Source organism: Podarcis erhardii (assembly GCF_964252035.2).
Source record: "Podarcis erhardii genome assembly, chromosome: 4".
NCBI classification, from domain to species: Eukaryota; Metazoa; Chordata; class Lepidosauria; order Squamata; family Lacertidae; genus Podarcis; species Podarcis erhardii.
In genome coordinates, this window is record NC_138508.1 from 67,002,106 (window position 1) to 67,025,395 (window position 23,290).

Sequence of the window (23,290 nt, forward strand, 5' to 3'; positions counted from 1 at the left end):
CAACAACAACAACAACAACAACAACAATTTATTATTTATACCCCACCCATCTGGCTGGGTTTCCCTAGCCACTCTGGGCGGCTTCCAACAAAGATTAAAATACAATAATCTATTAAACATTAAAAGCTTCCCTAAACAGGGCTGCCTTCAGATGTCTTCTAAAAGTTTGGTAGTTGTTTTTCTCTTTGACATCTGGTGGGAGAGCGTTCCACAGGGCGGGTGCCACTACCAAGAAGGCCCTCTGCCTGGTTCCCTGTAACTTGGCTTCTCGCAGTGAGGGAACCACCAGAAGGCCCTTGGCACTGGACCTCAGTGTCCGGGCAGAACGATGGGGGTGGAGACACTACTTCAGGTATTCTGGGCCGAAGCCATTTAGGGCTTTAAAGGTCAGCATCATATATATACACACACACACACACACACACACACACACTCTAGCGGAAATCCTTCTCCTGAAGGACTGTTTCAGAGGGGGAAGGAAGGGATAGTCTTCGTGTTGCCCCTAAAGCATTGCTTCAGGGAGGGATTTGTAGTTCCTTTATATCACCGCAAGTCCTTCAGCAAACACTATTAACTCTTCATCCCTGCTTAGGGCTAACAGTTATGCATAGCCACTTCTGCCAGGGATGTTTTCCAGCAGCAGATATATGTGTACACGAACCATTCATGGTTGGAATCAGTTTGGGGAATCAAGGGACGCACGGGGTCATTTTGACAAGCAGTCTTTCACAAGTGGGCTATACCAGTCCTGCATGCTCTTAATACATCTCTGTAAAGTGCAATTTAGCACACACATAGCTTTCGTCAAAGTCAAAAGTGACCAAGTGCCTTGGATATCTGATGATCAAAAAGGCAGTTCTATTTTCCATCTTCCTAAGATATGTTAACTGGCAGGTGACTGTCATGGAGCTTGGAGCCAATGGTCAGGGAAGCTCCAAAAGGTGCATTCTCATTTTACTGCATTAACAATATGACTCATGAACAATTAGCATAGCGTCACACGCCTCTCCTTTAACCTTCTAGACTGAATGCTGATTTTATGCTTAGACCACTTTCATTATGAGTAATAGAACTGTTTATCCTTAGCTGCAAATTCTTGACAGATGCATTCTTGACACGTAACCTGTACAAAGATAATGAAACCAGCAAATGTCTTGTAATTTCATTTTTTTAGTAAATAATTCTGTTAGCTGCCTAGTAGATTTTGCTGGGGTTTTTTTTTTAAAAAATGAAATTTTGCTTATGCTTTTAACTTTTAATCTTCAGTGGCAGGAGAGAAATAAACAAATACGTATTTCTGCCAGTTATGTCTAGCCTAAGAAACGTTATGCCATAATCATAATTATAGCGTTATAAGGCTGTTAGTCTTTAAGGTGCCACATGGCTACTTCTTTTTGCAACAACTAGCACATTATCCCCCAATAAGCAAGTGACATTCACCCACCCCATGCTTTTCTTTTGAACTTGCTTTTGAACATGCTTTTCTTTTGAAATGTGTGTAAATACGTACTGGCATACTAGGTGATGCAGGTTCCACAAAATGCCACAGTACAGTGTCTGGAAAACCCTTCCCAAAATCAGTTTTATACCCTTTACGTGTATTTAAATTGTACAATTTGGAAGTAACATTGAGAATTGCTCTGGAAGTAAACTACTTGTTGCACAGGTGGTGTCATCAGGAAAGGTTCTGCTGAAGACAATTGGGATTCCGGATGACATTAACAGATTGGAGAACTGAGCCCCAACCAACAAAATGAATTTCAATAGGGGCAATGTAAGGTTCTACATTTAGGAAGGAAGAACCATATGTGCAAATCTAGGATCAGGAGGGGACACCTGTGAAAAGGATCCAGGGGTGTTGGTGGACTACGAGCTTAACAAGAGGCAATGCAGCAGCAAAAAAGGCTAATGCTATTCTAGGCTGCATCAACCGAAGCATAGTGTCGTGATCAAGGGAAGTCATAGCATCACTCTATTCTGCCCTGTATCCAGCTCTGGGCAACACAATTTAAGAAGGATATTGGCAAGCAGGAATGTGCAGAGGAGGGTGACCAAGATGATAAAGGGTCTTGAAAATAAGCCTTATGAGGAACAGTTTGGGTGTGGTGACCAAGATGATAAAGGGTCTTGAAAATAAGCCTTATGAGGAACAGTTTGGGTGTGTTTAGCCTGTGAAATATAGGAGGCTGAGGAGATATGATAGCCATCTTCAAATATCTAGGGGTTGTCATATGGAAGATGGAGCAAGCTTGTTTTCTGGAGGGTAGAACCCGAACCAATGGATTCAAGTTACAAGAAAGAAGATTGACGGAACATCAGTAAGAGCTTCGACGGTGGAACGGTCTCCTTTCAGAGGTTGTGGAGGTTTTTAAGCAGAGGTTGGATGGTGAAATATACTCAGAGTCGCAAAGTGATTTCATGCTCTTTATTCAGCTCATAGTGGTGAGGAGGAATGAATGAATGTCCCCTCAAAGTATCTGCTTTATATACATTATTTACACAATGGGCTGCACATGATTGGCTAATTCCAGGATTCTACTGTAGGCCAATCAGGTTGTGGATTCACTTCTATCTGGAGCATGATTGGGTGGTTCCTGCTAACCAATCATACTGCTGCATTGTTCTAGGACCAATCAGACTGCTGCATTCTGAATCCTATTGTTCTAGGACCAATCAGGCTGCTGCAGTTTGGATCCTATTCAACTCAGTACATAACACCCCTCCCCTCTAAGTTCCAGTCCTGCCCGGAAGGTCGCATTCATAGTCCTCAAGGTACGCCGGTGGCCTACGTGTGCGTTGCGGCCTGGGGTGTTCCCTGGTCCGGGGTTCAGGTTCTGGCTCGTGTTCCAAGGATGGGGCTGTTTGGTCTGGCGCAACCGGCTCGCTCAGTCGTGGCTCTGGTTCCGGTGTCCTTTCGGCCTCGCGGGTCCTCTCTGTATTTACTGATTCTGCCTCTCCTGCTTGCCCCTGCTGCTCTATGGGCCTCACTGCCCCACTGTTCCCTTGGGACTCCTCTGACCTGTCCTCCTCCTCCTGGTTTTCTCCCGGGAATCGTCGCCGTATCTGGTCGCAGTGGCGGCGCCAGCATTGCCCCCCATCTGTTAGCACCTCGTACGACACGGGGCCCGTGACCCTGGTGACTGTGGCAGGTACCCATGCAGGGCCTGCCCCAAAATTCTTTGCGTACACTGGGTCCTGGGCCTCGAAGGTCCGGGGGTTCCTGCCTTCCCCCACCACTACCTCATCCTGAGCTCTATCGGGGTGAAGGCGGTCCAATCTGATTGCAAGGCGCCGACCCATTAGTAGTTCAGCGGGGCTCCGGCCAGTCGTTGAGCTGGGGGTGCTGTGCTGTGCTAGAAGGAATGTGGCAAGGCGGTACTCCCAATCCCCTTGCGTCATGCGGCGAAGGGTGTCCTTGGTGGTCCGCACCATGCGTTCTGCTTGGCCATTGGTGGCAGGGTGGAATGGCGCCGAACGGATGTGGCGGATGGCGTTCTGCACTGTGAAGGTTTGAAATTCTCCTGATGTAAATGCAGTCCCGTTGTCTGAGACGAGAGTGTCAGGGAGCCCGTGGGTTGCAAACAGCCTGCGTAGTACCCGGATGGCTGCGGACGTAGAAGTGGACGGTACCAGTGCGACTTCCAGCCATTTGGTGTAGGAGTCCACCACTATGAAGAATGTTTTCCCCTGAAAGGGGCCAGCGAAGTCCACATGCAGGCGTGACCATGGTGCTCGGGCGGACTCCCAGGACTGGACTGGGGCCCTTGGGGGATCTGGGCGGGATTCCTGGCAGGCCTGGCAGTGTTTGACCCAGGCCTCTATCTCTCCGTCGATCCCCGGCCACCACACATAACTCCTGGCAAGGGCCTTCATTCTTACTACCCCTGGGTGTGTCTCGTGTAGGGCTGTGAGGACCCTTTTGCGGAGGGGCTGGGGAACAACGACCCTGCTTCCCCATAACAGGCACCCCTTGTGGGCTGACAGTTCATGTTTGCGGGTTGTGTAGCCGGCGAATTCTGGCCCGGGGCTGCGGCTGGGCCATCCCCTCCACACCCAGTCCAGGACCCGGGAGATGACCCTATCTTTTTTTGAATGGTGTGCAACTTCTTGTGCCTGAATGGGGCGGTCAGGAAGCAGCTCCAGGCTCATAACCTCTTGTGCAGGTGCTGGGTCGGGGCCTGTTTCCGGTAGTGGTAGCCTGCTGAGGGCGTCTGCATGGCCCATCGCCTTTCCAGGGCGGTGAATCAGTGCATACTGGTAGCTGGCAAGGAAAATTGACCACCTGAGGACGCGAGGAGACAGCACTTGGGGGGTCTGCTTTTCGGGGGCAAACAAGCCAAGCAACGGCTTGTGGTCAGTCACCACGGTGAAGGGCCGCCCGTACAAGAAATCATGGAATTTTTTTACTCCCTTCACGATTGCCAGACCCTCCTTGTCGATTTGCGAGTAGTTCCGCTCGGTTTCGTTGAGTGTCTGGGAAAAGTATGCTACCGGTACCTCTCTTCCATCCGGGAGTTGGTGTCCCAGGACAGCGCCGATGCCATAGGGCGAGGCGTCGCATGCTAGCACCACCGGCAGCCTCTCGTCGAAGTGTGCCAAGACCGAGTTTGAGACAAGCAAGTCCTTGACTGCCTGGAATGCGGCCTCCTGGCGCTGGCCCCACACCCAAGGGGCCCGCTTGTCCAGGAGTCTGTGTAGGGGCTCCGCTACCGCCGCCTTGTGGGGAAGGAAGGAATGGTAAAAGTTCAATAATCCCAAGAAGGCCTGAAGTTCAGTCTTGTTCTTGGGCGCTGGGGCATCACAAATGGCCCGTACCTTGTCCCCAGTCGGGTGAACCCCTTCTGCATCCACCATAAATCCCAGAAAGTCCACTTGAGGCACTCCTAGTAGACATTTTTCCCGCTTCACCTTGAGACCCGCCATCTGGAAACGGTGCAGAACAGTGCGGAGGCGGTCCTCAAACTCCTCTGGTGTGGGCCCGGCAATCAACACATCATCAAAGAAGGGGGTGACACCAGGAATCCCTTTAAGGAGAGAGTCCATTAGATTCTGGAATATGCCTGGTGCCACGCTGACCCCGAATTGCAGCCGCTTTACCCTGAACGCTCCTCTGTGCGTCACAATCGTCTGTGCCTCTGCTGTGGCCTCATCTACTGGCAGCTGTTGATATGCTTGGGCCAAGTCCAGCTTGCCAAAAATTTTCGACCCAGCCAGGGTGGCAAGGACATGGCTGACCACTGGCACTGGGTATGCATGGGCCATGAGGGCCTTGTTTATGGTACATTTGTAGTCTGCGCAGATGCGGACCGAACCATTAGGCTTGACGGGTGTGACGATTGGGGTTTCCCAGGGGGCATTAGGCACCGGCTCCAGCACTCCTTGCTCCACGAGTCGGTCCAATTCCTCGTCTATACGGGGTTTCAGGGCGAATGGGACCCGGCGGGCCTTGAGCCTGACTGGTCGTACTGCGGGGTCAAGCTGTAGAGCAATGGGGGGGCCCGTATACTGTCCCAATTTCCCATCGAAAACCCCCGGAAACTCCTTGCATATGGCGTCCACGTCCACTTGTAAGCTCATGTGGTTCACCCCGGTGATGGCTAGTCCCAGTGGTCCAAACCATGCCAACCCCAGTAAGCTAATGTAGGGGCCCTTGACCACAAGCAAGTCCAGTTGCCGCGTCCGCCCTCGGTATTGCACCCTGAAGGTCCCCACCCCCACTGTGGGGACCTTACGTTTCTGGAAGTCCCGGAGGGTGAATGGGGCCGGCCTGAGTTTGGGACCCCCAGTAGGACACAGTTTCCTTAAGGTCCTTGCCGAGATTATGGATAGAGTTGAACCCGTGTCAAGCTCCATGCGGCATGGGGCCCCCTCTATCTGTACCTCTACATAAATTTTCTCTACGTTGGGGTGGGGCAACTGGTATACCTGGAAGTCTGTGAGCTCCGTCGAGTTGCCTTGGTGCGTTGGGCCCCGGGACCTGGGGCTCTTGGATTGGTCATCTGATGCCTGGCTTCGGGTGGGCCGAGCCCGACACACCCGGGCGATGTGTCCCAATTTTCTGCACTGCCTGCACTCTGCGTTGCGGAAACGGCAGGTCCTCCTCTCGTGACTTTCTCCACAGCTTGCGCAGTTCCCTCCTTCTCGTCGAGGCAGCTGTGGTATGTGGGCTGCTTGAGTGCGCTGCTGTACTCGGTGCACCTCCTCCCTGTCGGATCCCGAGTCGTTGGTGAGGTCTTCGTGGTGGACCCTCGGTTGGGACGGCTGGCTCAGCCGTGCCTCTTGCGTCGACCTCTCAGCAGCTTCCGTTGCCAGGGCCTCCTCCAGAGCGACCTGGAACGTTAGGTTCTTCTTAGCGTAGAGGCGTCGTTGCAGCTTCTCATCCTTCAGGCCACCGACGAGGCGGTCACGAAGCATGTTCTCCAGCTCTGAGAAGTTGCAGAACCGGGCAGCTTGGCGGAGAGAGGTCACAAACCCAGTTATGGTTTCCCCAGGGGCTTGCCGCTTTGCGTAGAAGGCATTTCGACGAGCCACCACTGAGGGCTGTGGCGAAAAGTGCCCCTTCAGCTGTTCCATTATTGTTTTGTATGGAACAGTAGCGACGTCTTCAGGCGCAAGGAGAGCCCGGGCGATTTCAAATGTCTCCTCTCCGCAGACGCTGAAGAATATTGCCCTCTTCTTGGCGTCTTCTTCATCGGTGACCCCTTTGGCTTCTAGGAGGAAGGTGAAACGGGAGGCGTACGCTTCCCAGTCTCCAGATGCTGGGTTGAATGGCGAGAAGCTGCTGTCAGTTGCCATTCTGAGTTCCTTGTGTCCCGGAGCTGAAGCCTGGATACACGGTGCGAGGCAGCGGTGCGGCAGGTGGCGGTGCTGCGGTGCTGTGTGTGGCAGTCAGCTCAGCGGGATCCCATCCTCGTCGCCAGTGAAATATACTCAGAGTCGCAAAGTGATTTCATGCTCTTTATTCAGCTCATAGTGGTGAGGAGGAATGAATGAATGTCCCCTCAAAGTATCTGCTTTATATACATTATTTACACAATGGGCTGCACATGATTGGCTAATTCCAGGATTCTACTGTAGGCCAATCAGGTTGTGGATTCACTTCTATCTGGAGCATGATTGGGTGGTTCCTGCTAACCAATCATACTGCTGCATTGTTCTAGGACCAATCAGACTGCTGCATTCTGAATCCTATTGTTCTAGGACCAATCAGACTGCTGCCTTTTGGAGCCTATTGTTCTAGGACCAATCAGGCTGCTGCAGTTTGGATCCTATTCAACTCAGTACATAACAGATGGCTTCCGCTGAGATTCCTGCATTGTAGGGTACTGGATTAGATGACCCTCGAGGTCACTTCCAACTGTACCATTATACGATTTATTAGCAGTCCAGGAACTTCCAATGCAGCAAGGCTGAGCATCTAAACAGAGCGCGCGCGTAAAAGCTCAGCCCAGCTCTGCCCCGCGTCCGGCTCCCTTGCGCAACAGCAAAACAGCTTGCGAGAAAGTCCTGACAGGCTTACAAAGAGGCTTCATTTAAAAGCCAAACAGAACGGGCAGAAGGCACCCACTGTGTTACATAACACGCAGGCGCAAAATGAAACCCTCCTCCTCCCTCTCGCATTCCCCCCACCCCCTTTTACCGGAAGAGCAATGTAAATATTTTCTTTTGCGGCTCACGTCTTTGCTGTCACATATATCTATATATCTTCGCAGACCTGCTTGCAACGAGAGGCGGGTTGTCTTCGGGATTTCGCCGGCCCCGTAACCAGTCTAATAAAGAGGAGGAACTATTTCTCGGGCCCGGGCGGCGCGTGCCTGGCTGCAACCTGACCCCGGGAGCTGGCCGCTGCGGGAGCCGCAAGAGCCTCACCCTCGCCGAGGGAGGCGCTCCCGGGGGACTGACGAGGCTCCCGGAAGAAGAGCCGCGTCCCGAAAGCGACCCTGAGCTCCCATTCCGGGGCGGCGGGGTGCCGGGGGGGGCGAGGGCGACAACTCTGCCAGGTCGGGCAAGCGAGCTTGAGCAGCTGGGCAAGGAATGGGGCTTCTCTGCTGAGGGGCGAGAGCTGCCCGCCCGCTCCTCTTTGGAGAGCTCGCAGGAAGAAAATAGCACCGCGCCATCTCGGAGAATGGGAGTCGGGGGAGATCCTTGGCAGGTAAGGGCATCTCCGTTTGTGGCGCACTTGCATGATGTGAGTTAAGTGAAAGGGGGGTGGGGGCTGCCCGAAGCTTTAGAATCGGAGGACCTTGTAGCCCTCCCTCCTAGACTTTCGGTTGTGTAGGCTGCTTAATCTTAGGAAAATGCACCTTTTGCTTTGTCAGTTGTTTTATTTATTTATATACCGCTTGCTTGCAGTAGTTAAACCTTAGTTAAAAGTATTCAAAGAAGCAATAGGAGCCGTTAAAAAACGATCAAAAGCATCTGTAGATATTTAAAATTAAAATTAAAAAGAGATTTAAAAAATATCAGCCTCTGTGTGTCTGGATAGGCTTGTCCAAAGAGAAATGTTTTAAGCAAAGTGCTAAAAAGTGAAGGCGCCTGCCTGGTATCCATAGGCGGGGAACTTTCAAAATGTAGGTGCCATTGCGCTAAAACTGCAGAAGGATGTGCTGCTTGCAGCACCCACAGATTCAAAAAGTCAGGGGAGCACATATTGGGTACGGTGGTCTCACAAGTAAACTGTTCCTAAGCCTGTGAGAGCTTTATATACGAATACTAACCCCTTGGACTTGGCTGGTCACAAATTGGGAACCAGTGCTGATCTCTGATCAGAAGTATCATGTGTTGGCAGGGTCTCACACCTGTCAGCACTTGTGCAGCAGCATTCTGTACTAAATGCAGCCAAGTGGAAGGGAAGCCCCACATAGTGTATTATATTATTATTATTTAAATTTGTGTGATGCCCTTCATCTGTAGCTCTCAGGGCAGTTCACAGCATAAAAACACAAAATACATAATAAAAAACAAAACAATAACACACACACACACACACACACACACACACTTGTGTATTGCAGCTATTCGTTCTTGAAGTCACTGAAGGCATCTTGCCCTGAAACTCCTAATGACTTCTCCCATTGACTTCATAACTGCCAGGGGCTGAGAAGCATTCTTCCAATGCCTCTCTCTGGACTCTCTCCCAGAACCGCTGTGGTATAATGCCCTCAATTCCTATTCCATGGAGCTTGTCCAAGAGGGTACTATGGTAGGTGGTATCGAAAGCCATGGAGAGATCAAGAAGCAGGAGCAAGGTTGCACTCCCCTTATCCGGCTTGCTGTGAAGGTCATCCAAGGACAGTTGTTCAAGGATAGAGCACATTGGTGATGTTCTAAAGAAGACAATTCCAAAGAGTAGCCCTCATTTATAATAAAAAGCATCTAGCAACTTTCAGATATAAGCAGTTGAGGAGGACACCTGCTTTTAAAAAAGTAAAATAGTTATGCTAAAGTAATACCACAAATAGCAAGACACTGTAATTCTCCAAGGCCTTCTTTTTTTTTTTTGCTAGCGTAGTCAAACTATCATTTTGTACCCTCCCTTCTGTTTGTTTTCTGTTCTCAGCAGTGTAACACTGTCATGTTACATCAATAGTACATCAAATGATAAAAGTTGACCTGGTTACCATGGGTGTACACGGGTGGGGGCAGGAGCAGATGTCCCCCTAAATAAAGTAAATAAAAATACTTAACTGACCAATTGCATCACAAATAACTCAGTTCTGCCCCCCGTTACATAAAGATTGCCTCTTAAATAAATCCTGGCTATGCCCATGCTGGTTACTATTTTTATTTTCATTTTTAATTTCACTAGCACTACTATTGTGCTTCACATTACTTAACCAGAACAAAATGCTACCCCGCCCCCCGCAAATTATTGGCCACTATTGCTAATTTAGGCTACAGTCCTATGCTTACGCTTACTTACCTTTGAACTCAGTGTAAGTGCATTGGGCAAAATGGGCAGATAGTAGCTCCCTCCAGGGCATTTCCTTCACTGAGGTAGACAACTCTGGGATTCAGACACCTCAGACTTAGCTTGCATGTATGGCAAGGTCCTTCCTGAAGCCACATTTTGCTGTGCTGATTTCAAGATCCATTTATTTGGGTTGAGAAATAGAGATGGTAGTGGTTGCAGGGGAGACCTCCATAGTTTTAAATGCTTTGGGAACTGTTAATTTGAAAGAACACAGCAGCATTTCTGCAGATTTGGTTGCATGCTTGATTCGGCAAGTTTGCTCCTACTTTGGGACGCAGGTGGCGCTGTGGTCTAAACCACTGAGCCTCTTGGGCTTGCTGATTGGAAGGTTGGCGGTTCGAATCCCCGCGACGGGGTGAGCTCCCGTTGCTCTGTCCCAGCTCCTGCCAATCTGACAGTTCAAAAGCATGCCAGTGCAGTTGGATAAATAGGAACCGCTGCGGCGGGAAGGTAAACGGCATTTCCGTGGGCTCTGGCAGTCGTCACAGTCCTCCGTGCGCCAGAAGCAGTTTAGTCATGCTGGCCACATGACCCAGAAAACTGTGTGTGGGCAAACTCCGGCTCCCTCGGCCTGAAAGCGAGATGAGCGCCGCATCGCCATAGTCACCTTTGACTGGACTTAACTGTCCAGGGGTCTTTTATCTTACCTTTTACCTTTTATGTTTCTCAGGGTTTTATGAGGGCAGTTGTTATCCATGTACAATGGTTCTTGGTTTTGTTATATACACAGCTAGATGTCTAACATGGACATAAGATACTGTTGATGACCTTTAGCACAGAAAATGGAATTGGAATGAGGGTGGAAGCTGGATTGTATGTGCCTATGGAGTATGGATATAATTTCAAGGGTACAGTAATATACTGAACAGCTAATATGAGAAGTAGTGAGTTTGCTTCCATGTAACTGTGTATAGGGTTGCTGCTTTAAGAGTATAGTTGAGATGGTGAATATATGTAGGCAAAAGGAGAAACTCCCTGGCTATTTTGTTGACAACTACGCTGTTTATTTTGGAACAAAGATGCCTGCTACCATCAAGACCTACAATTCAGCCTGCTGATGGATGAGTGAGCTATTAGTGCTAAAAGCCGCTAGAAAGACATTGGCGCCTCCAGCCACCCAGCCTTTCCCTTGAAAAATGAGGAGCAGAAGCAACTCTGGAGTCCGTTTAGACGGCTACGCCCGGCTTGTTCAACAGACCATTTTGAGTTATCAGGTCAGTGCCACTACTTACAGGTGAAAGGGTTGTTTCTGTTTTTAACAACCCTCTGTTTTCATATTTATTTTTAGCAATCATTGTTTGCTTGCATATCAGAGCATTTGCTCTGACCTGTAAGATGTTTGCTTTAGCTAGATGTGAAGAGAATATTTTGGATCATAGATTCATGGAATTGCAGAGTTGGAAGGGATCCCGAGGGTCATTGAGTCCTGCACCCTGCAATGCACGAATCTTAAGTAGATCATACATGATGGATGGCCAATCCCTGCTTTAAAACCTCCAAAAAAGGAGAGTTCACCACCTCTTGTGGGAGTCTGTGCCACTGTTGAACAGCTCTTACCAGCAGAAAGTTTCCCCCCCCCCTGATGTTTAGTTGGAATCTCCTTTCTTGTAACTTGAATACATTGGTTTCCTACCCCCCACAGCAGAAGAAAATAAGCTTGCTCCATCTTCCATGTGAGAGCCCTTTTGATATTTGAAGATGGCTGTCATATCTCCTCTCAGTGTCCTCTTTTCCAGGCTGAACATACCTAAGCCCCTCAGTCATAAGGCATGGTTTCCAGACCGTTTATCATATTGGTCACCCTCCTCTGCAATCATTGAAGCATGTCAATATCCTTCTCAAATTGTGGTGCCCAGAATTGGAGACAGTACTCCGGGTGTGGTCTGACCAAGGCAGAGTGGGACTAAAGTCTAGATGTTTGATTTCCGTGGGTACATTATTTCTGGGTGGACGGCAACAAATAACCAAGAAAGGTTGGTGAGGCACTTTTATGTGAGTTACCTTCCATAAAGTCCCAAGCATAGACATCATAATGGGCATCTTATTAGATGCCTATGTAATTCTACCACTCCCTTCCAAAGTTCTTTGAGCAGGCTGAGAAGGCTTTAAATAGTTTTAAATGACTGGCAGATTCCAGTGATCAGAAGGACATATTGCCCCCTTTTTAAGGTAATGCAGAATGTGGGCAGGGGTCTCTCTCATTCTCAGGCCTCCACATGTCTATCTCTGGTGACAAAGTCATTGGCTTCTGCTGCTTTGGGATTTTGCTTACCAGCTGAGCTTGTATCTCCCCTGCTCCTTCCTATCAAATTTTAGCTGAGTTGAGCAGCTGATAATAAAATGTATGGAGTGTTTTTACCCTTGACAGATGCTTCAAGGGAATTTCCTAGCTCACAGGCTTCCCCCAGAGCCTACTTTCTCCTTCCCAGCTTGTCTGCCACATCTCTGCCTACTCCTCGCTTAGAAGTCTGATACATGGTTAAGATGTTTGGCCTTTTGCAGACTGTGTGGAGTGATGCCTTGCTGTAGTTGCTGCTGCTGTTTTTTTCAGCACATGTAAAGTTTTCTTTAAGATCACCTGTACATCTCTCCAAAGTTTCTGAGTCCTGACATGTTAATCCTCCTCTCCATTTCCAGCATTCACGCTGTGAGTGCCAATTCTCATGTAGCTAATACATAACACCCACCCATAAGAAGGCTTGGGGGAACCCCAAGGTTTGCAAGAGTGTAAAGAAATCTTATGGGGGGGAACTGAGGGGAATCCCCTAAATAGCCTAATGAGGGCTGAGCTTGCTCAGTGGCCATGAAATATGGAGGTCACATCCATTTAAAGCATTCTTTAACTGTTATGGCTTCCTCCCAAGAATTCTGGGAACAAATTTGTTAAGGTGGCTGTGAGTTGTAGCTCTGTGAGAAATAAACCACAGTTCCCAGGATTCTTTGGGGGAATCCATCTTTGTTTAAAGTGGCATAAGACCACTATAAATGCATGATGTGGATGTGCATAACTGTTGGGAGGAAAACCAGGGAGAGGACTGGAATAGAATCCTGAACAGTAGCACTTGATCCAGTGAAACATTTTGCTGTAGGTCCCATGTGCATTATTCCACTTCATATCACTTACATGTTGTGCTGTTAGAGCTGTTTGTACATTTATTCTTATTTTAACAAAATTTATATGCCGCTAACTCAAACAAAGAACCTCAAAGTGGTTTACAAAAGACAATAAAATATTCATTAAAAATACCAATAAAAGCAAACATTAAAAACCAGGTAGTTTATATATAGATATAGTCAGTTATTTTAAAACAGTTATTCTTAAATCACTGTTTAAATTCTTAATATTGCATGCTAAAAGTACATGCCTTATTAGGCTTGCTGAAGCAAGTAAAGTTTTTAGCAATACATCACAAAATTGGCACCATCGGTTTCCATGTGTAGGTGCCATTATCAGTAATACTAATTTGGCTAACAAGTACCTGTGTCTTTTAACCACACATATATTTGTTAAATGGATAATGGTACATTTGTCATGTTTGGATACATTCTGCTACATGGAAATGATACAGGTACAGGAGAATAGTCTCTGTGACTCTTAGGATAGATGTGCCTATAATTGTAGGCACGTGGTTGGCTGCTAGTATTTATTACATTGTGGCTAAGAAATAAACCATGAGCATTGCAAAAATCTTAGGTAAAGAATAACTAGAGCCATTGGATACATTTGGGCCCCTGGATAAGAATAACAAAATGCTCAAATTCTCCAGTTTGTTGAGCTGAAGGCACCCTACGAGAGAAAGCAGCAGTGTCTTTTGAGGGAGCCTTCAGTTAAAATACTTTAATCTGCAGTGATAAGAGCAGGATTTTTTCCATGAGTCACTTTCCAAATATACTTCTCACATAGAAGTGTATGCTGGAGCAGGACAGAATAAAGGGCATAATGCAAATTGCAGACCCTAAAGGTCATTGACAACTTTGACACCAGACTATATCAGGAGCAGACTCTGCAGATCGCAGATGACAATTAGTATTGTATTTAATATTGTCTGCTGGAATAAGACATCACAACACCAAGCAAACCTCAATAGAAAACTGAGGAAGATGTGCCACAACAAGCCCAGTGCAACTCCAAAAACTGAGTCACGTTTTACTTAACTTGAGGGAAACCTTGAAATACAGAATTAGAAAGGCTCCACGCTGTACGTGCCAGAGATCCACTGTGGTGTGTGTATGTGCATTTATGAAATCCTTCTGAAGTCAATAGGACCTCTTGAGGATCAGACATGGTGGGTACAAATCTAATTTTGAGAGTGGCATCTTTCTTTTCTTCATCCCACCCTTCTTAAAACTCTTTTCACACAGTAAATGCCTTGTTTTCCTACTTTCATCTCTTTAGCCTGTGCATGCATCCAGCGCAACAGGATTCTGGGAGGGAATGGGCCATCTGTGGGCTCCTCTCTGGTCCCCATCTCAGTCCCATTATGCTGCCTTCATGTATACATAGGTAGTGCGGGAGAGGGAGATAGGGCTCCAGTTAGTTTTTTTAGCCAAACCAAACCATGGTTTAGTGTGAAAGACCAAACTTTCCCAGAGCAAAGTTCGTGGCTGCAGTGCTCTTTCCCCAGTTCTGCTGTGGTCCTGCCACCTGTGGATAAGCTGTTATTTGGCTTAAAGTTGCACCCGAACCTGGGCTTGTAGCTTTCGTGGCTCCATACCAAAAGCTATAATCAAGGTTTGTTATTGGTTTACTGCTTTTGGTTTGCTTGGGGGGGGGGGGAACATACTATGAGCCTGGGTTTGGGTGTAACACAAAGCCAAACCGTGTGGAAGCAGCAGGAGGGCTGGATGAGGAGTGCTGTTGCCACAGTCTTTGCTCTGGGAACCCACAGATATGCTCATTTGCACTAAGACATGGTTTGTGTGTGACCTGTGTTGTGTAAGCAATGTGCCTGCAACACAAGTGGATCACACTCTGCTTGTGTGGGCATTTTAACCAAACTTTCACTGTTTGTCTGTTTGTTTTTAACAAGGCATGCTATCTGCATTCTGATTCTTATGAGAAAACCACACAGTTTTATTTCACCACTGAGATGGCTCTAGCATCACTGCACAGCTACAGCGAATCTGATGTTATGTAAGCTGTCGTGTTTACCAGAACTGCACTGTGGGCTAGACACTGATTCCAGCTCAAATGGGTTTCTTAAATTGTTAATTGTTCTAACAAAGACATTAGAGCTGCAGAATGGTTACACCAGTGTAGCTGAGGATCAAATTTATTCTTCTTCTTCTTTGGTATTATGCACATAGTTTGAATATCATCATACAGAAAAAAGATAACATATTTGCAGGTTTGTACAACGTTATGATTCTGCATGTTGTGTATGTAAGTATGCAAGCATGATGGTAGATACACAGCTTTGGTAAACTGTGTTAGTACAGTCTCAGCCAAATCCTCGTCTCAGGTGAATCCCTAGTGATTTCACTAAGATTCCCTTGCAACAAAATCCGTTCATGCAGAGTTATTTTCAGTGCCAGAACCATGGCACATTAGTTTTGTAATCACAGTCTGATCATGTAATAGCTGCATTCATTCATAAGCCAAGAACCTTGGCTTAATAAACTATTCTGTGCATGCATTCTGGTGCTTGACTCTTGCTTTGCTCATCACCTCAGCCTTCCCCTGGCATGAAGGGGCAAGTGAGCCAGTGTAGCGTGAAATCGAAACCCAGAATCCTGGTTTGTTTCTGTCCCACCTGCCAAGTCACTGGCCAGGATTCAGTTAAGGTTTGCTGTTGGCTTATAAATCCTGACTTGTTAGGAACGAACAAACCACAGTCCAGTATTTGGATGTCACCCCAAGCTGTTTTGTGTACCTGCTCATGCCAGGTGGAGAGTGAGGTGAAAGGAATCAGTATTGTGCACAGTATAATTTGTTAAGCCAAGGTTTCTTGGCTTATCGTTACACGTGAACGCGGCACTGGGTCAGTAAGGCATATCAGTAAGTGGAGATTTCTGAGCCAGAGAGCAGCTTTGCACCCACCTGCTCCACGCTTACCACAGTAATAGTGCCTTCTGCCTGCTCTCCTTCATTCCCGTTTGCTGCAATATTTCAGACTCCAGTTCCTTATCATAGCTACTGAGGTCAAAACAAAATAAAAAAAATCCTTCCAGTAGCACCTTAAAGACCAACTGAGTTAGTTCTAGGTATGAGCTTTCGTGTGCATGCACACTTCTTCAGATATGTGCATGCACACGAAAGCTCATACCTAGAACTAACTCAGTTGGTCTTTAAGGTGCTACTGGAAGGAATTTTTTTATTTTGTTTTGACCATGGCAGACCAACACGGCTACCTATCTGTAACTATAGCTACTGAGGGTTGGCATGTGCCCAGCAAACAGCATTAACACGATGGCACATAAGGAACTTCGCATCCATCAGTAAGATACTAATGGGACCAGAGACTTACCTTCTTTTGGACTTGCCAACTTCACTTAGCAGCTGTCCAAAATAGAAAATGATTGAACGATAGGATTCTGAACAGTATGAGCTCTACAAACCTTGAGAACAACCACTTGGGTGTTTGTTTTTGGAGTCCTGAGACAGAGTACCGAAAAAGCATCCTGAAAAGATGCAATATGTCCTTCCAACTTTGCTTTGATCTGTGCCTTTTGCACAGGAGTGTGGCAGCACCGATCCTTTGGAACTCCCTGCCTATTGATATCAGGCAGGCACCTTCACTGTATTCCTTTTGGTGCCTGCTGAAGGCATTCTTATCTAGACAAGTGTATATATTAAAACTTCGTGTGAGTTTTAGTTTGTTTTGGTCTACTGTATTGTGGTTTTACCTTTCTGTATGGTTGTGAATTTTTTAGTGATAATTCCATTGCTTTATCTTTTCTGTAAACTACTTTTGAGTTTTCCCCAACAATCAAGCGGTATATACATTTTATGAAATAAACAAATAGAATACAATGATATTTCACCAGTGTACTTACCATGAAGGTTCCTACCTATGTGCTTTAAGCAGGCCGGTGCAGAGATTGTCTGAGGCCTCTGCAGGAATCTTATTCTTGGCTTGACAGTGTAAAGCTGTAAGGCTCCTGGCAGAGGCCCCAGGCCAGCTCAGCCCCCAGAGGCCTGGGGCAAGGCTACCCATCCCCCCTGCACGTGCCTGGCTCTAAGTACCATGGATGTGAAAACAGGGAGTTGCAGACTACTTCTCTTTGCATGCACAACATCATGTTATTGCAGGCAATGGAAACCAGCAGTGCAAAAGCACAGAGTGACTTCTGAGCTCAGTTCGTTTCTCACCACATCCTTCTCACTTGTTACCCCTTGTCCCTCTGGCACCAAGACATAATTTGGGTAGTATGATTAGTTATGGGCAGTCTTTATGTTTACGTGCTGTTTATTTATTTTTGTATCTTACAGCACAGCCCTAATCATGTCTTACTCAGATGTAAACCCTATTGAATTCTGTGGGGCTTACTCCCAGATGTGTGGGGCTGGGATTAAAGCCTTAGATAATTAATTACCACGCAGGAGCAAATTCCAATTCCAAATCCAATTCAAAAATAAGCTGTGCGAACTCCTGTATATCTTCATTTAAAATGTAAGAAATGTTTTTAAATGCCATGGTTTTGCCCCAGGTAAGCAAACCCCCCTAACCCTTTAATTTATACTGTATTTTACTAAGACTTTATTCCTTCAAAAGTTTAATAATTAATAGGTTTAGGGATAAAAATAGTCCACACACAACCCGGCTCTCCCTGTGACCTTGAAGCATAAGGACAGTTGATAACAGCCGTCGTGCCTCTGTAATATTTCACAACGTTTCAAAACCTAAAGATCATTCTCTGTTCCTGTGCACAGTTGGTTCCCCAGAAACCTCCTCCTTAGAATGTTCCATTACTCCTCTGGCTCTGAGCCCAGAATGAAGCTGCTAAAACACACGCCCTCCTCCTTTTTCTTCCCATAGCACAGAAATGAGTGCTGTAATTGACCTACGTCTAAAATGCAATATTAGACAAAACTACAGGTTCCATACAGACATGTGAACCCGTGTGTATGTGTGTGTTTGCCCCCCTTTAAAAAACCCCTGAATGTAGCTTCCAATACTGCAAATTTCAGTGTAGAAGTGGCAGGAATAAAAAGCGTGCTCAGCCAATATTTCTCTGGCCGTTTCTCTTCTCAAAAAGCCACACATACCCCAGCTGATTTTTAGCTTACAGGAAAAAAAATAAGGCTGTGTTTCCTTACGAGGTGAAAAGCAATGGAGTTGTTTTGATGGGGCGAGGGGAACATCCCAGATGGAAAAGTTTAAAAGAGCTCCTTTTGCTCTGGCCTGGCATATGGCTTCTTCAGGCAGCTGTAGGGGCCTCATTGTTTTGCAATCCAGGCCCAACCATAGTTTTCATTGGACCACTGGCGATGTAGCGGCCAAATGCAGGAAGAACACCCATGAGAAATGGGTGAATCTACCTCATTCATATTTTCTGAAACAGTACCTGAACCTATGATTCTATGGTTTCCCCAGTGAAATTTGCACTTCTCTGAATTTTGTGGTACAGTTCTCTAGCCAAGTAATGTGTACAAAAATGCACACGCTAGGGTAAGGTGTGCTTAGAAGTGCTCAGGCTGTTTAACCCTTTTAAAAAAATCTTATTTCAGAACCCTGTTACAGGACTGCTCTCCGCCAGTACTGAGCAAAAGGATGCTTGGGTACGAGATAATATTTATAGCATTTTGGCTGTGTGGGGCCTGGGAATGGCCTACAGGAAGAATGCAGATCGGGATGAAGATAAAGCCAAAGCATATGAATTGGAGCAGGTATGTCTTTGGATCACTATTTACTTTGTGTTATGATATGTAAAGATGAATTTATTTATTACTTACTCTACAAGTGAATAAACTATCATTTTCAGTACATAGTGAATCCTGCTTAATTTATGGGTGGTGTTAAAAAATTGGAAAGTGGTAAGATCAAAGCAATGGATGAGATTTGGGGGAAGCAGCCGTTTGATGAGTGACTTCATAAATCCATTACCCACATTTGAAGGACAATTAAGGGTCCCCCTTTGTAGAGTTATGATATGTGAGCTTCTATAGCTCCATTCACAGGCTCACCTGAAACAAGCTCAGTTCCTAGCAGGCTCAAATTTTGACATTTTGGGTTCATTTCAAGCTTCATGGAAGCCAGATTCCCTCACAAGTTCCTTCTGATGCCCACTTCTCAAATCTCATCTGACTTTTATAGCAGCAATGGCAATCTTTCTTTCTTTCTTTCTTTCTTTCTTTCTTTCTTTCTTTCTTTCTTTCTTTCTTTCTTTGTCTTATTCTTTGCTATGGCCTCAGAAACTCAGGAAATCTTTATGTCTTAGGAGGTGCTGCAAAGCATCATGAATGCTGTTGCTGTTGTTTTTATTGTTACTGCCACCACCACCACCTGGTAAGTTTCAGTGGCAAAAAGGAAGAGGGTGATTGAAATGGCAGAGGGAGCTAATGCTGGGCCTGGTGCAGAGCTAATCATGATCTTAATCCAAACCAGAAATATTTGGGATTTGCCTTTTAATTGAATGAGGAAAGCTCATGCTTCAAATTCCCCAACTTTGAACTACAGCAGCACAACTCCATGCACCAACATTTGCCTGCTGTGTGTCAGGGAGTCCTGACACTGTGTCCCTGAGGAAAACTCTGAGCTTCTATTTATAGCATAGGAATGATTATTTTAAAAAATTCTTTTGGTTCTGTGACCATCCAATCACCTTAGCCGTGACATAAAGCAATTGCTTATTGTTCTAGCTTGTATCTTTGTCATAAAATCAGGTTACGCAGCTGAGCAAATTGTTTTCTTAAATGTATAGGATGGTTTTGTAAATGTTCGCTTTTTTTTTTACACGAGCATTGATCATTAGTTATTAAGACCCAAAATAATGTTTGCATGCTTTCTTTAATTATATTCCTGCAGAACGTTGTGAAACTGATGCGGGGACTTCTGCAATGTATGATGAGACAGGTAATGATAAACTGGATGACTTGTGTTCTGTTATTTTCAGTGGCATGACCAGATTTAATGATACCAATGCAATTTTAGGTGTGACGAATGGGACGCACTGAGGAAGGCAGGTTCAAACAAAGTAGTATTTTCGGCGTACCGAAAGTAGTACTTTGCTGCTCCTCTGAAACCATTTCCACTCATGGGAGGGAAAATGCATTTTGGACTTTGCAAGCTAAAATGAGTCCAACTAAAATGAATTTAAGGGCAGCCTGCCATGAAATGGATATTACATATAAAACTATTTTAAGTGCATGTTCTATTTATACAGCATACCTCTCTAGTATAAATGAAATAATCCTCCTCCTTGGAATTGCAGTACGCGAGTGGCCTGAAGGAACAGTGGGAGTTATTGTCCCATGCAAATTGCAGGTGTGAAAAGACCCCCACTCTCTTTATTGCACCAGAGTGCAAATGACTGAAGTCCTTCAAACACCTCCCCCCCTCAAGCCTAGATTCTGGCAAACGTCATCCTCTTCCCCCACTGGCTGCTTCTGCAAGAAAATTTTTGCACTTGAGAGAAAATGGTGTAATTAACATTGTGTGTAGTTGGGCGCTTCAAGTGGTTAAAATAAAAAACGCATTGTCTCCCTGTTTCCTTCTCCCTAGCAATTTCACTATAGGTACACATGTGAACTTACTGTACATGGTCAGCGACTGAGAGATTGTGTTCAATGTTTTTAATTTCACATTTTTATCCTTGGGCTAGAATCCACGACATTTTAGCCCCAGTGCAGTGTTTTTGGAATACTTTATTATTATTGTGTGGTTGCTGAGAACTGAAAACACTACCTAATTCTGCCAGGCCCAAATATTGGCTAGGATGATGTCCATTTGGATATTTCCTTCCTTTATGTAAGTCCAGTGTTGTATAATGTTGTATAAAGGATTCCTGGTTTCTTTTTAGCGGCTCTGTTTCCCAGTTAGAAGCTTCTATCTGTGTGTCCGTCTTCCAAACAATCTAAGAGGCAGACCAACGTGACTGGCTGTTTACAGTAAATTTCCACAGCTCTATTCAAGAGACTTCATTGGTTTGTTGAAGAGGAAATAATTTGTTTTAAGAGGCCCACCCCCCTTTAAATTATACTGTACCAAAATCTAGACTGAGGCAAAATTATTATTTTGAAAATGTTTATGACTAAAGAACTACTTTCAGAATATTGCTTCTTTTTTCTTAGGTAGATAAGGTTGAGAAGTTCAAGCACACACAGAGTACCAAGGACTGCCTGCATGCCAAATATAATACAGCCACTTGTGGCACAGTAGTTGGAGACAATGAGTGGGGACATCTACAAGTAGATGCAACTTCCCTTTACCTTCTCTTCTTGGCTCAGATGACAGCATCAGGTAAGCTACGTTGGAACTCATAGTTCTTTTCTAACCAAGGACATTTATATTCAGCAAGTAACATTTCACCCCTCAAAAAAAAATCACATTTAGTATCAGACTTGCGTTTAATTCTTTTAATATAGTCCATATGTCTGCTTAGTTACAGATTAGAGTGGACAAGTTGCCTTCCAGATCTCCTGTAGTTGTTTGAATGGCTTGACCTTCTGTGGAATGACAATGACTAACTACTGTGTTCCATTTTTATCTGGTTTTGAATCTGAACACTGTAAAATGGTTTTGGCAAGTTGTTCTTGGTTGATTGTTTTGCAAGGGACATCTTTCAACAGGGATGAGGAATCAGGGGCCCTCAAAATGCTGTTGGACTTCAGTTCCCATCAGCCCAATCTAGCGTAGCCAATAATTAGGCATGAAGGGGAGTTGTGGTCCAACAACTTCTGGGTGACTACCTCTGCCTTCAACGAAAGCACCTACTCATTCATGAATCCTTTTCATTTTTGTGCATGGGTACATGGTAACGCATATTTGCAATGTGTTACCAAGGACATTCATCCTATAGATGACAGACTGCCCACCAACAGATGGTTGTTTCAGTACTTAACAATCTGTACTTTAAATGCTACTTATTGCCAAATAATTATTTTGCTTTAGTTAAGTGTTTAAATCACAGGCATGATATATGGCACTCATGGGAGTCTGAGATAATGGAATAAGGTTATCACTGGAAAAGCCCATCTCCATTTAAGAACTGAGCATGCATTTTATTTTGGACAATATATTTCACAGAATTAAAAGCCACTTTAAACATTGTCTTGTGCAGTTTGTTACACCTTTCATTGTTTAGGCCATTGTTCTATGGGGTGGAGCGAATGGGTCCTCAACCAGCAGTTGTCTATGGTGTAACACACAATTTACATGCAGAAGTTTTTCTCAGTGCTCTACCAGGAGCATAAGAACCCCCAAATGGAACTATTGACTGGAGTTAAGGTAATATGTATCCCTAATGGTGGCTCTTTCTTATTTAGGATTGCGTATTATATTTACCCTTGATGAAGTTGCCTTTGTACAGAATCTTGTGTTTTACATAGAGGCTGCCTACAAAGTTGCTGTAAGTATGCTCAAGGTCATTTTATTATTTATTCCAAATAAAATTGAAATAATGTATTGGAACAAAGCAGGATCTTAAACCAACTTCCAACCATTGTTTAAGAATGAATGAATGAATCTTTATTTGCGTCAGCGATCGGCCATAGCAATAAAACAACAATACAATACACAAAGAATAGAGAGAAAAAGTCAATTATATAAAATACATTTTAGGGTTTTGAATCAATAGTCAAATAGTGCATCTTATTCTGATTGCCCCAGCTAAAAACCTTGCAACATTTGCTGTCACCTGCTCATCTTGATCTGCCAAGAGAAAGCACACTGTGGCAGTGGTTTAAGATTCTGACTTTTTCTTTTAGTGGTAACCATAGTTTCCTGGTTTGGCTATAACAGGAAACTGTGATTAAGTGATCCAGCAAGTATTAAATTGTGGTGTGCCAAGAATGAAGGATGGAAGAAGGGGTAGAACGAGGAAGGAGTATGCAAGCCAAAGCCTTGCGCATATGTCAGCTTAATGTGTGAACCAAACCCACTGAGTAGTGTTGCTTTAGTTCTTCTCTCTTAGTCACAATAGTGTATGCACAGTCCACATCTACATATGTGTATCTCTGGATCTGAGAAGTTGCTTTTTAATTCTCCTTTCCTCTTTTGTTTCAGGATTATGGCATGTGGGAACGTGGTGATAAGACGAACCAGGGCATCCCTGAACTGAATGCAAGCTCTGTAGGAATGGCCAAGGTGAGATGGTTGTTGCTTTTGTTGTTGTTTTTTACTGTAAACTAACAATGGTATGCTATAATGATAAATG

General features: G+C 45.4%; 1 protein-coding gene across 3 annotated transcripts in view; it reads left to right on the forward strand.

Moving 5' to 3' along the window:
- The first annotated feature begins 7,647 nt into the window (after positions 1–7,647).
- The window catches only part of PHKA2 (phosphorylase kinase regulatory subunit alpha 2), a 51,062-nt gene continuing 35,419 nt past the window's right edge, over positions 7,648–23,290 (forward strand). For 2 of the 3 annotated variants that reach the window (XM_081859055.1, XM_081859056.1), the window contains exons 1-7: positions 7,649–8,152; positions 10,993–11,187; positions 18,645–18,803; positions 19,942–19,989; positions 21,207–21,375; positions 22,401–22,483; positions 23,140–23,220. In XM_081859055.1, coding sequence (XP_081715181.1) covers positions 11,110–11,187; positions 18,645–18,803; positions 19,942–19,989; positions 21,207–21,375; positions 22,401–22,483; positions 23,140–23,220 — 618 coding nt within the window. In that variant the 5' untranslated portion in view covers positions 7,649–8,152; positions 10,993–11,109. Of the gene's footprint in view, positions 8,153–10,992; positions 11,188–18,644; positions 18,804–19,941; positions 19,990–21,206; positions 21,376–22,400; positions 22,484–23,139; positions 23,221–23,290 lie in introns of all 3 variants that reach the window. The other variant, XM_081859057.1, reaches the window with a different exon arrangement.